At 42.2% G+C, this 11,855-nt stretch overlaps 3 protein-coding genes across 7 annotated transcripts; 2 read left to right on the top strand and 1 right to left on the bottom strand.

Annotated features, from left to right (window-relative positions):
* Positions 1-405: 405 nt before the first annotated feature.
* Positions 406-8,993, bottom strand: LOC115623248 (probable serine/threonine-protein kinase yakA). 4 transcript variants are annotated; one of them, XM_030517512.1, is made up of 11 exons: positions 8,699-8,993; positions 7,687-8,389; positions 6,268-7,167; positions 3,891-5,376; positions 2,980-3,143; positions 2,622-2,912; positions 1,821-1,958; positions 1,508-1,757; positions 1,156-1,439; positions 906-1,088; positions 406-584 (listed from the first exon to the last, which is right to left on the bottom strand). In XM_030517512.1, exons 2-11 carry the CDS (start codon positions 8,332-8,334, stop codon positions 504-506), a joined length of 4,425 nt encoding a protein of 1,474 aa, XP_030373372.1. In that variant the 5' UTR covers positions 8,335-8,389; positions 8,699-8,993; the 3' UTR covers positions 406-503. The 4 variants fall into 4 exon arrangements, with proteins under 4 accessions (XP_030373372.1, XP_030373371.1, XP_030373373.1 ...); XM_030517511.1 differs by having other exon boundaries at positions 8,813-8,993; XM_030517513.1 differs by having other exon boundaries at positions 6,268-7,077; positions 8,813-8,993.
* Positions 8,994-9,088: 95 nt separating this feature from the next.
* On the top strand, positions 9,089-11,626 carry LOC115623250 (probable deoxycytidylate deaminase). The gene is made up of 2 exons (XM_030517518.1): positions 9,089-9,200; positions 10,740-11,626. Exon 2 carries the CDS (start codon positions 10,744-10,746, stop codon positions 11,353-11,355), a length of 612 nt encoding a protein of 203 aa, XP_030373378.1. The 5' UTR covers positions 9,089-9,200; positions 10,740-10,743; the 3' UTR covers positions 11,356-11,626.
* On the top strand, positions 9,539-10,660 carry LOC115623249 (clathrin light chain). Of its 2 annotated transcripts, none has more exons than XM_030517516.1 (2): positions 9,539-9,693; positions 9,795-10,660. In XM_030517516.1, exon 2 carries the CDS (start codon positions 9,799-9,801, stop codon positions 10,456-10,458), a length of 660 nt encoding a protein of 219 aa, XP_030373376.1. In that variant the 5' UTR covers positions 9,539-9,693; positions 9,795-9,798; the 3' UTR covers positions 10,459-10,660. The 2 variants fall into 2 exon arrangements, with proteins under 2 accessions (XP_030373376.1, XP_030373377.1); XM_030517517.1 differs by having other exon boundaries at positions 9,544-9,693; positions 9,783-10,660.
* Positions 11,627-11,855: the final 229 nt, after the last annotated feature.

The raw sequence follows: 11,855 nt of genomic DNA, 5'->3' as shown, positions 1-11,855 counted from the left end.
TTAACCTACTACTATATATATGTACATTAGTGTCCTGGTTCAACCTCGGCCTACCAATATAAGTATGTCATAAACATTGTACATTTGTGAAATGCAAATAATGAACAATTTTTGTGATAGCCCTCGACGTCAACTAAATGTGTTATATAAAAAGTACGAGTAGAACCTATGTATGAGATATTTATCGATATTACGAAGTCATTTAAAAAATATGATTGATAGCTGCCATACATTAAGTAGCTATTTACAAAACATTCAATATGCATAAACTATGGCTAGGTTGCGAAAATAATCTAATCTTAAAATTATAAACATAAAATTAACAACTCGATGAGTTCATTGCAGCGTTGATTTTTGTTTAGCTTTGGGGTGGGGATTATGCTACATAAAATTATGTATGGGATCTCCATTATATATTCATATATATATATATTTTTTGTATGTCATTAGCCAGGCGTATACTTTGCAACAAGAATAGGCATCCCGTGGAATATATTGAATGTTTATTGCATGACCTCGCGAAAACGTTTCTGCCGTTCCAGGCTCTCCACCTCGGCCCAACAGTTGCGCATATTGCGGAAAAGCTGTAAATGTAGGAAAATAGGGAAATTAATCGATATTGACTTTGCCATTATTTAAAATAAGAAACACAATTAGTTAAATGTTGAGACAGCAAACGAGTGGCGGATTCAAAAGTGTATTTGGATATTCGCGTCATTACTTTTTAACCTACTACTTTTACGACTTTCGGACTGAATTATCGCTATGGCAAGTGCGATTAGTTCAACCAGATAAATTAGAAAAGTGATTTCTAACATATTTTTCTGGAGACATCCCATTCAAATCTCACTTGAACTTCCTAAACAACAATATATTTATTTTAGTAATTCTTGAAACAAACTTGCCTCATCAATCCAGTTGTGTTCGGCCAGCAAATCATTTAAAATGTCAGTGGATGTTTTTCCCGGATATTGTTGCTGTTGCTCCGTTACACGTTGTGAGCAATTTATGAACAAATTGAATTTTTCGTGTGCAATTTTGTGGAAAAGATCGGCACGTGCGGCACATATACGGCAGAGTACGATATCCTGTAGGCAGAGCCAAGAACATTAATTAAATGTATTGCAAATAAAAGGCTAACAAATATGATTGTACCTTTTCGTAGGCAATACGGGTATCGACGGGTATGCTTTGCATGGTGTTTGGGTTATAGGGTTCACCGAAGAGCAGAAAACGCACAGCAATCCCTGGCTGATGGCAGCCAGCGCAATTCTTTTGCGTCACATTGTTCTGACCCCATTCGGAGAAAACATGACACTTGGGCCAAGTTTCAATCGATGAGATTATACTACGCGTCCAGGGCGTGATGGCTAGTAGTTTGCGCTTGCAGTTTTCCATAATGGCATCAACAACTCGCACGCTGCCCAGAAAATAGTCATCTATGGATGGGATGCGAAAATATGTGTTACACATGATTAGTCATCGCTATATATATAGGCAAACTCACCCTTCTCCCGGGTTATTTCAGAGAAAAAGCTCGGGTCCAGTGCCTGGGATATCATTGTTTGTATATAAATCTCGAAACTGTCACGATACGACAAATAGTCCTCCATTATTTTCTCAATGAATTGCTCAGTATCGTCGGCCAGTAACTCGGAGCGCATGAATTCCACGACAGTTTCTGTATGCGATTGCAATTGTATGCGCACAGGAGCTTTGAGGTAGAGCTTCTTCGTTTCAAGATTCCATGAGGCGTACTAAATGAAATGAATTCAAAAAAATTAGTTAAGGACAAATTGATCAGATCAAAAGGTGTGTACCTTTGACATATTGCGATAGAAGGTTTTGCCATTTTGCCGGAAAGGTTCATATTTTTGCAATATGCATTTCGAATCCACTTGCCAAATCGTTGGCCAATCGTTTACCAAATCAGCACGCAACACTATAAAGTCCCCGGTCTGTGAATGGAAAAAAAATGTTAATTAGGTATCCAAAAAGTTCCAACTAAGTCAACGAAAAATGTGTATGATTGAAATTGTTGGCACAGCGTCAGAAATAAGGGCTTTAATTGTAGTATTCAAATAAAAATCATGTACGTAAGAGCAAACGCTATGGTATTGAAGTATACCTATGGCCTATTCTTGTAGTAGGGTTGAAAGGATATACAACTTTAAAGAATGTTTGCTTGCTGGCTTTGCAATTATGGAATTTGTTCATATATTTCAACTTGAAAGAATGATTGCTTTCTGAATATAAGCTTATCGTATTTTTTTATAGACGAATTAAAAACATTTTGACTAAAAAAATGTAAGCTACTTGATTACCATTCAGTTGAATGTAGGTGGGAACTTAAACGTGTTCCATAGAAAAATGTTCTAATTTACTGTGTGGTTGGCTATTGCAGTTAAGTGAAGAACCTTTAGTTTCGGAGGTAAATTCTTTAAACACCATGCGAGGTTTCTATATAAGTATAGATATAAAACAAATGAGCGCCCTAACCTTGAGGCGTAGAAAGTTGTTGCAGCCCTACACTGACTGTTTCCCCTAATATGCCTGGATATCAAAATGACTGATTAGCCTTATTTAAATTGGAATTAGCGAATCAATATATTAGCACCTACTTTAAAGTTCTCGGTTGTGCTCGTGCTGGCTGCTGCGGCATTAGCATAACCAGATGTTGTCACATCCGACAAATCCTGCTGCGGATTGTAACCATCGTTTGAATGCAATTGTTGTTGTTGTTGCTGATGAGGCTGCTGATTAACTTGTTGCTGTTGCATGAGCTGTTGCTGCTGTGGTGGTACCTGCAACTGTTGTTGTTGCGTCGGCTGTCCGTATGTGTTCTTTCGTGGAGTACCCTTCGTGCGACGCGCTGCCTTGCGTTTGCCAAAGCCTTTACTACCATCGTCGCTCTGAATCAGGTTAAGGAATTAGAGGAATTACAAGCCTGTAGACGAGCTGGCAACGAGCAATACTCACGTCTTCCTCCTGCGGTGTCCACACAGGATCTGTATCCGAGTCGGTAAACTCCTCCGGCTCCGCAACAGTGCCATCGGTTGAACTCAGAAGCATAGCAGCATGAATGCTGCTTTGTTTGGCCTTGCGTGAGCATTGCTCGCGACGCGGCGGCAAGTTCAATGGGTCTGTGGAGAGCACAAAAGTGGATTAAGAACAACATACTCGGTTTGCTGATGGATTTTGCAACAGGGACACCAACAACGACGACCACCACAAAACGATGACGACGACCACGCCTTGGCAGCCTGGGGGCACCCATAGAGATAAAAATAAAAATACACGTTTTGTTCTTTTTTTGAAAATTAATATTTGTTCTTTGTTTTGATTTCATCTCAAAAATACGTTTAATTGTTTTTTGTTTGCTCATTTGTTTTTTTTTTTTGTTTTTTTTTTTTTTTGTATCTCTTCTAAGCGATTCGAATTGCAGTTCTAAGTTAATAACAATAGTTGAGTTTTTTCTGGTTGATCTTGTTGTTATTGTTTCTGTTCTTTATACATATGCACAGTATTTTGTGTTACGTTTTGTATGCCATCGTTTGTCCGTCGGTCGCGTTCCCGTTCCGATTACGTTTGTCCGCCCGTCCGTCCCTCGGTCCGTCCGTTTGTTAAACATTTTCGTCCTTGCCTAATGCCTAATGTCTAAGGCTGCCACGGCCAAAGCAGATTTAAAAAATGATGAGGATTGGGCGCTGGCGGCGCCGCCGCTGGAGCCGCTACGCTAACTGTCGTATTGATGGTGGCCGACGCATGCGTGTGTTGTTGTTGTTGGTGGTTGTTGTTGTGGTTGTAGTTGTTGTTGCATGATGCGGAGGAAGTAGCAGTAGTAGTAGTAGAATTCTTATTGGAATTATGCGGTTGGTCAAGTAACATACCTTGACTACTGCCTCCGCCTCCGCTGCCTCCGCCGCCGCCTAACTGGGCACAGTGTTGCTGCACAAAGTGTTGCCCACCCAGCGCCTGCTGTTGTTGTGCATATGGCCTAAAGGATGATGACTGATCCGCAGGCTGTTGTATGACAGATGCGCCAGTAGCAGCTGTGGTTTCTGCCGCGGCCGCTGCTGCCGCCGCTGCCACCATTTGTGCATGTGGCCTCTTTTTGGGCAGTATTTGAGTTTGTGAGAGTATTTTAATGCGATGTCCATCGTCGCCTACCATGCCAGTAAGGCCATCACCGCCGGAATTTTCTGTTGCAGCGGGCGTCGCTGTTTGCGTTACTGCTGCCTCATCGGCACTACCAGGGGCCCCTTTTCCCTTGCGCTTGTAAGGCGTTCGTGGATAGTTGAGCTTGCGCGAGGGCTTCACAACCGGAGGAGGATCATCGTCCCGTTCGCCTTGTAAAAACTTCAGATAGCTGTCCATGAATTGTGTTTTTTTCTCGCCAATAGACGTGCCTACGCTGACAGGCTTGGGCTGAGCCGCATTAAACGAGCTGGGCGTTGCGGGCGTTAAACCATTGTTACTGGCATGCGTTGACGTTGAGGGTGACGGCTCTGGCGATGGCGTTTTATTGGGATTACGTATGCCAAAGTTGGTGTTGTTGGTGGACGAATTGGTGTTGCGACCATTGCTGGACAGAGAGTTGGCATACCCTTGCTTCGCCGCACTATTGCCATCGGCCAAAAAGTCTAGTTCTTCCTCAATGTTTGGCACAATGACCTTGTTGCTGGCCTCAGCGGCTGCCGCTGCTGCAGCCGCCTCCTCACTTTGCGCTGCCTCAGTCTTTTCCTGCTGTTGTTGTTGCTGTTGTTGCTGCTGTTGTTGTTGCTGTTGTTGCTGCTGCTGCAGCTGCTGTGCTAATTGCTGCTGCTGTTGCTGTTGCAACTGCTGTTGCTGCTGTGTGTAGACTTGCTGCTGTTGCTGTTGCATGCACGCCGTATACTGGGAGGCTATGGGTTGTGGAAATGCTGGATAATATTGCGCTAGTTGTGTGAGATGCGATTGCGCCTGGGAAGATTGTAAATGTGCTGGCTGTGGCACATGTTGCTGTTGCTGTTGAGTCGACTGCTGCTGTTGCTGTTGTTGATGTTGCAGCTGCTGTTGTTGCTGATGTTGCTGCTGCTGTTGGTTTTGTTGCGGATATGTGGGTATGTTTATGGTGGCCACTGGGGAGACAGCTGCCGCATTGTTCTCAGTTTTTAATGGCGTATTCCACTTGGTATTAAAATCATAATACGTGTTTTGTTGTTGGTTCTGTTGCTGTTGCTGCTGATTGTGTTGCTGCTGCTGTTGTTGCAGCTGGTGATGCTGCGAGTCCTGCGGACTTCGCACTGTATTATAATCGCTGTTTGCTATCAACGTCTTCTTCGGCTGCCGCTTGCGCGGCGTCTTCGCAGGTTTAGGCGGCGGCTTTGCCTCCTCCTGCAATGGAAATGCGAAAAAACAATAACATTAGATATTGGCGAGTTGTAGATCTTTCTTACATACTAAATGTTTATTAATTCAATGGTTTTGTTTTTAACAAGCGCAATACTACGCCTTACTTTCACTTCCTCGACAACAGAGCACACACATTCAAACGTCACGTCACAGGTTCAAATTTGCCATTTGGCTTTGTAATTATATTAAAAATTAAACAGAAAATCCACATCTACTTGTATGTGTGTAAGAAATCTTTATTGTATAAAACAGACAAAAAACTGCCACCAAATTACACAAGTGCCAAATTTAAAACTAATACACACAAATCCGTTTTGCTACGAAAAAGAATTATGAAGCCCTTGAAAGAATTTGGCAATAAAAAATACTAGTCTAAAGATTAGCATAAATTCGTTCAACAAAGTTATGCAGCACAAGAAGCATGCAGAGAGTATCATATTAAATATTTATATTAGAAAGAAAACCATAGTGGTAGTCGGAAATAGTTAGAAATTTAGTAACAAATTTTCTAGAAGCTTTACATATCGTTTGCTATACGATTGGATTAGATACGTGTTGAACCCCTATTACCTAAATGAAGTTCTAATTTGACAAAAGTAGTTAAGCTATAAAATGGTGCCGAGGACAAGTTCAAAAGATATTTTAAAGAAATATTAGCTGCTAAGAGTTCGTTTCGTTCGACCTGATAACTTTATAGGAAGTCCACACTCGATAGAGATTATTCTGATTTGTCGGGCTAACCAAAGTACATGAATTTAAAAAACGGCAACAAAATAGGCGTTTAAGCAACAAAAAAATAAAAGCAAAAAGTGTTTACAAACAAACATTAAAAAAAATGAAAATAACGGAAATAAATACAAATGAAATACAAACCTTTGGCACTATTTGAATCTGTGACGCTAAGCTGCTGGCCGCCGAAGCCGCGGAATTGACGGACAGGCGCTGTTGCTGCTGTGTCTGCTGCGGTTGGGGTGACATTATCATGTTGGCCACCACATGCTGGCGACGTGCCTTTGTCTCCTGTTGCTGTTCGGCGGTATACTGCGTAGCTGCTTCCTGTTGCAGTAATTGGTCCTGGGTCTGATAGAAAGTCTGTTTGATTTCCAGACCAGGGGGCAGATTAAATACTAAGTTCTCGCCCCCCGCATCTGCCGTACTACCGGATTCGCTACCATAGTCCAGTTGTCGTTGCTCCTGTTTCACATGCAACTGCAGCACATTCTTAACATCCTCCTGCCCATCCTCGAGCTTAGTCCAGCAATGATTTTGCTGTTGCTGCAATTGTTGTTGTTGTTGCTGCTGCTGCTGCTGCTGCAGCAATTGTTGTTGCAGCGTGCTTTGTATCACAGATGAATAGGCCACCGTGGTGGGAGTAGATGGTGTTGCTACCGCCGCAGACGTTCCAGCGCCTGTCACGTTAAGCACCGAGCGTCGTTGGACAGGCGAACCAGCCGCCGCCGTCGCTGTCTTGTAGACAATCACTTGGGGTGCACCGCTCACATCAACCGCCTGTAAATTCGTAATGGGCGAGCCATCCGCTGAGCTAAGCGCTGGGCTGGCGTATTGTACCGGATAGGCACCGGCGGGACTAGCGTTCTGTTGCTCTATGGCATGCAAGGGCTCCTTATGTGTGATCTTCAGTTTCTGGCCATCCAGCATGTAGTAGGTATCCGCATCCTGAAGCTGTTGTTGTTGCAATTGCGTCAAGTAAATTAGATCGTTGTAGGCTTTAATTTGCGCCTTCGATTGTTGTGTACTTTCTTGTTTGATTTGCTATTCGTTGTTGTTGTTGTGGTTGTAGAAGTTGTCGTAAGAAGTAGTAGTAGAGTAGTAGTAGAGGAGCAGGTTTGATTTTTGATTTGTACATAAATTGATGGAATCGGAAAGTGTTTTTGGTTGGTTTTCTTTTGAACGATAGCTTTTTCATTTGTTTATAAGCTTTTAATACGTGGGTTAGTGCTAAATTGCGTGGATTTTAGTTCATGTTTTTGGGTGCAGGGCTTTCGAGAGGGCAAGTGAACGAGATACTATCTATACAAAGCAGCTAAAAGAAACGTCTACAACATGCGTATATTTCTTTTATTTAGAATTAAGTTTATATGCTTTATTTATCTAGTAATAAAGAAACTTTCGAGCCCAACTCGAATAACCCAACACGTAGTTCTTGGTACAGAGTATGATTATCTTAAGTAAAAGTGTAGTTTGAGGCAAGCCACCAACCCATAAATTATTTAATCCTTGTTTTTTTAAGTATGCTTAATCTAAATGGTCACTATACCAGATCTTACTCACCACTTTGTCGGCCACCAGGTTAAGCTGCTGCTGCTGCTGTTGTTGGGCCTGTTGTTGTTGTTGTTGCTGCTGCTGCTGCTGTTGTTGTTGCTGCTGCTGTTGCTGTTGTGCTTGTTGCTGTTGCATGGCCAGGAACGTATTGGATATCATATTTGGCGTATTCCACGTTAACGAGGTGGAGGTCAGCGCAACTGTTGTGGGAGATGGCGATGCACCACTGGAGGACGAATTCTCGCCATAATAATTAGAGGCCACATTATTAACGACAGCGGCTGCAGCCGATGAGACGGCTGCCACAGCGGCCTGATTCTGAAACGTGCTCAGCTGCTTGTCCAGCGTGCTGGGCAACTGAAGCTGACGGTGCGGCGTATTCACAGCCGTGGATGCATAATGTGCGGGTTTGGGCTGAACACTGGCTGCCGCCGCATGGTGATAGATTTGCTGAAATACTGGATTGTAGCTGCCAATGGGTGAGGGCGGCACAAAGCTGCCACCGCTGGCCGCAGCATTGAAGCTCGCGAGGCTCGCCGCGGTTATGGTCGCTAGGTGCGGGTGTTGAAAATCCTCGGCCGTCCCGCTCGTTGTACCAGCGGCTGCGGGCACAATGCGATTGTAGGCATACGACCAGGGGCTGGAGTTCGGATCCATGTGTCTGTGTTTCTGCGTCTGATTGTGTGTGTGAGGAGCGTTGGCGCGCACGCAGCTGCAAATAGTTTAAGTCAGAGGCAGGTTTTTGTTACGTTAGTCATTATTGCAATAAAAGCGCGGCCGTTATAGCAGGGCTGCAAAACCGCCTGCATTTCTTGAATGTAAACGTGCTTATGAGTTTGCATAGATTCTTTCATAAATAACAATTAACTACAATTATGATTCAACAATGCTATACACTGTTTTCGCCTGCACTTTATGCGCCACTGCAACCCTTACTGTCAGGTGCAATTAAATAACGCGGAGGCTACCGCAGGCACACATACAATGTTACTTTATGTTTTTACTATTTTATTATACGCACATTTTTACTTAGTCGTGGGCGCACATTTACACATAAAATGCGCGCTGTTTTGTAATTTGCACGCAAAATTTTTCGTATATTTCCTTTACACTTTTTGGCTGTATGTATACATACACATACATGTGTGCCTGCAAGATATCGAGTGTTCACTTAAGGTAAGCAGCTTGTCGCCTTTCTACAATTGGTGTGCGCTTGTACTGCGTGTGGCCAGCATTATATTTACAATTCGGCTTAGACACTTGCTACAATTGCGACTCAATTTTTATTCAAATATTTTGTGTGCACTTTTTCCCTGCATAACTTTTTTGTGTGTGAAACAATCTCCAAAATGGCCGCTCTGGAACTACCAGCTCAGATGAATAATGCCTGCGTGAACTGGTTCGCTCGGGGCTGCATGTTTATATTCGCTCTACCAGGCCTGCTAACAACATTCATTGTGCATTTTGAGTTTGTTCTTTTTGTGTTGGTTTTATTTCATATTTCCACATATTGTATTTTATTGGTAAGTTTATTTTAAAGGCAAGTAATTATGTGTCTCAAATTACCGCCAATTAGGTATAACAATGCGGCTTTATAACAATCGCAGATACATACATACATACATACACATACATATGTTTATCTGTATGTGCGTTTGGATATGTTCATTACATGAAAGCTAAGACCAGAGCGATAATCATAACAAGCTCTTATATAAATAATACTTATTAATTTAAAAACATTTGAAACAATTCATGGTTTATAACAAATTAGTACATCAAAATATTTACGGTCATGTGCGAAAATTTTCCGTTGCTTAACACTGACGATCATAGAACCAGTTCGATAACAGCTCCATTGTTTCGGTTCGTGCCCTAATGACACTACATTTTACGCATTCATTGCTGCATAAAAGTTGAGAAAAATTGATAAAAACTAAAATTTGAGCGGTTTCCTGTTGACTCAGCAGTACAACAAGCGAAAAGAGAAAACTCAGTAATCACATTAATCTGAAAGTAAGTAGATTTGGCTCAAGCCCATTGACCAGATTGTAATGGTCGATTGTGTACGTGTTATTGAACTGAAAAGACGCCCATTAATGAAGACTTACTCACAGCAATATGGATTTCGGTGACGATTTTGCAAGCAAAGAGGAAGTTGATCCAGCAGCAGAATTTCTGGCACGTGAGCAATCTGTGCTGGGAGAATTGGAAGCGGAAATCACAGGCGGCTCTGCCACGACTGCTCCTGCGCCTGTGACAGCAGCTGATGATATTCTGCTCAGTGGTGGAGGTGCAGAACTGGGGAGCGAGCTAGCGGCAAATGTTGGGGGCGGTCTTGAATCATCGACCGGCAGCTTCGAAGTCATTGGCGGCGAGTCCAATGAACCTATTGGCATTTCTGGTCCGGAGCCGTCTCGTGAAGAGCCTGAGAAAATAAAGAAATGGCGCGAGGAACAGAAGCAGCGACTTGAGCAGAAGGATATCGAGGAGGAGCGAAAAAAAGAGGAGCTTCGTCAACAGGCGAAAAAAGAGCTCGATGACTGGCTGCGCCAGATTGAAGAGTCCATTGCTAAGACTAAACTATCATCGCGTAATGCTGAAAAACAGGCTGCTTCGCTGGAAAACGGTGCTATCGAGCCAGGCACTGAATGGGAGCGCATTGCAAAGCTGTGCGATTTCAATCCCAAGGTGAACAAATCGGGCAAAGACGTCTCACGTATGCGCTCGATTTACCTGCATCTCAAGCAGAATCCAATACAACTGCAGAAAAACGCCTAAGGCCTGGCAGGCACACCTCTATTAGTGTTAATTAATCGCCTAAATCATTTTTGAGTTGAATATCAAATTTATTATTGAAAAGTATTCGCTGTATATTCCAATTGTATTACATACATACTTTATATTATTGCTGATGCAAAGTTCTATGCGAACATTGTTTATATATAATGACTGCAATAAAGAATTATAAATGCAACAGCCATTGCGAGACTTCATTCTTCTTTCCATTAATAAGCAATTAAACCGTAAAGTACCTAAGCTCTTTAATGTCTTCTTTCCAGTAAAATGTCTCAAGAACTAAATGGCAGTCAAACCCCAACAAACCCCGCCAAGGAAGTTGTAAATCTGAAGCGCAAGGATTATTTGAACTGGGACGATTACTTCATGGCCACTGCATTGCTGTCAGCGAAACGCAGCAAGGATCCGAGCACCCAAGTGGGTGCCTGCATTGTAGACACTCAGAAGCGTATTGTGGCCATCGGCTATAATGGATTTCCGCGGGGTTGCAGCGACGATGCATTCTCCTGGTCCAAGCCCAGCGATGGGATTAGTACCGATCCGCTCGAGCACAAATACATGTATGTGGTGCACGCCGAAGCAAATGCCATTCTCAACAGCAACGGTACGTCTCTGGTCGGCACAAGGCTCTACACAACGCTTTTTCCTTGTAATGAGTGCGCCAAACTGATCATCCAGTCCGGCGTTAAGGAGGTTTATTATATGTCCGACAAATATGCCGAGAAGCCAACATTTCGTGGCTCTAAGCGTATGTTTGACGCAGCCGGTATATCCTACAAGCGTTACACGCCCACACGAAAACAGGTTATCATTAATTTCGATGAGATCATTCAGGAGGAATTGAACATATCGCTCGATATGAAGGCACTAAAGATGTGATTTTTGTATACAAATTATTAACATTTATGTGTTTGTAAGTGTATATGATTATGTATGTAACCGTTTAATTTACTATATATGTACTGACAATCTGACAAACTAAGGTGTACTTATGTGCTTATTTTCACGTATGACAAAGCTAGAATAATTGAAAATGTATAAAAAACAAAACTAGGACCAAATAATAGATTTTTAGATTTTTACATATTTTATAAATGCCTTTCAAAAAAGATTTAAGATCGAAGGCGTAACAAAATGAACTATCAATTTTATTATGTGCTGTTAAAATTTGTACTATGTTTCCTAGTCATTGTCAATAAAAAATAATAGCAATTTGGAACTGTACCTTCATTTTCATTACAAGATTATTATAAAATTAGTGGTAAGCATAGAAATGATTGAAGGATATTGCTATTCAGGTCTTTGCTGGCGTGAATATGAATATCAATTACTGTTAGTAAAGCCATAGCAAGAAAGTATTTATATTTTAATTAACTAAT

Source organism: Scaptodrosophila lebanonensis, unplaced genomic scaffold, assembly GCF_003285725.1.
Source record: "Scaptodrosophila lebanonensis strain 11010-0011.00,11010-0021.00 unplaced genomic scaffold, SlebRS2 tig00000043-arrow-pilon, whole genome shotgun sequence".
Lineage (NCBI taxonomy): Eukaryota > Metazoa > Arthropoda > Insecta > Diptera > Drosophilidae > Scaptodrosophila > Scaptodrosophila lebanonensis.
The sequence above is the reverse complement of the archived record's forward strand: the minus strand, read 5'-3'. Positions and strand labels throughout refer to the sequence as shown.

Bases quoted from the DNA above. Each gene is read 5' to 3' on its own strand.
- LOC115623248 (XM_030517511.1), bottom strand. The intron at 3,144-3,890 runs GTATGTTACTTG...TGCTCTCCACAG, and splicing joins AGGCGGAGGCAGTAGTCAAG to ACCCATTGAACTTGCCGCCG. The intron at 1,440-1,507 runs GTGAGTTTGCCT...TCCCATCCATAG, and splicing joins TGAAATAACCCGGGAGAAGG to ATGACTATTTTCTGGGCAGC.
- LOC115623249 (XM_030517516.1), top strand. From the start codon at position 9,799: ATGGATTTCGGTGACGATTTTGCAAGCAAAGAGGAAGTTGATCCAGCA.
- LOC115623250 (XM_030517518.1), top strand. From the start codon at position 10,744: ATGTCTCAAGAACTAAATGGCAGTCAAACCCCAACAAACCCCGCCAAG.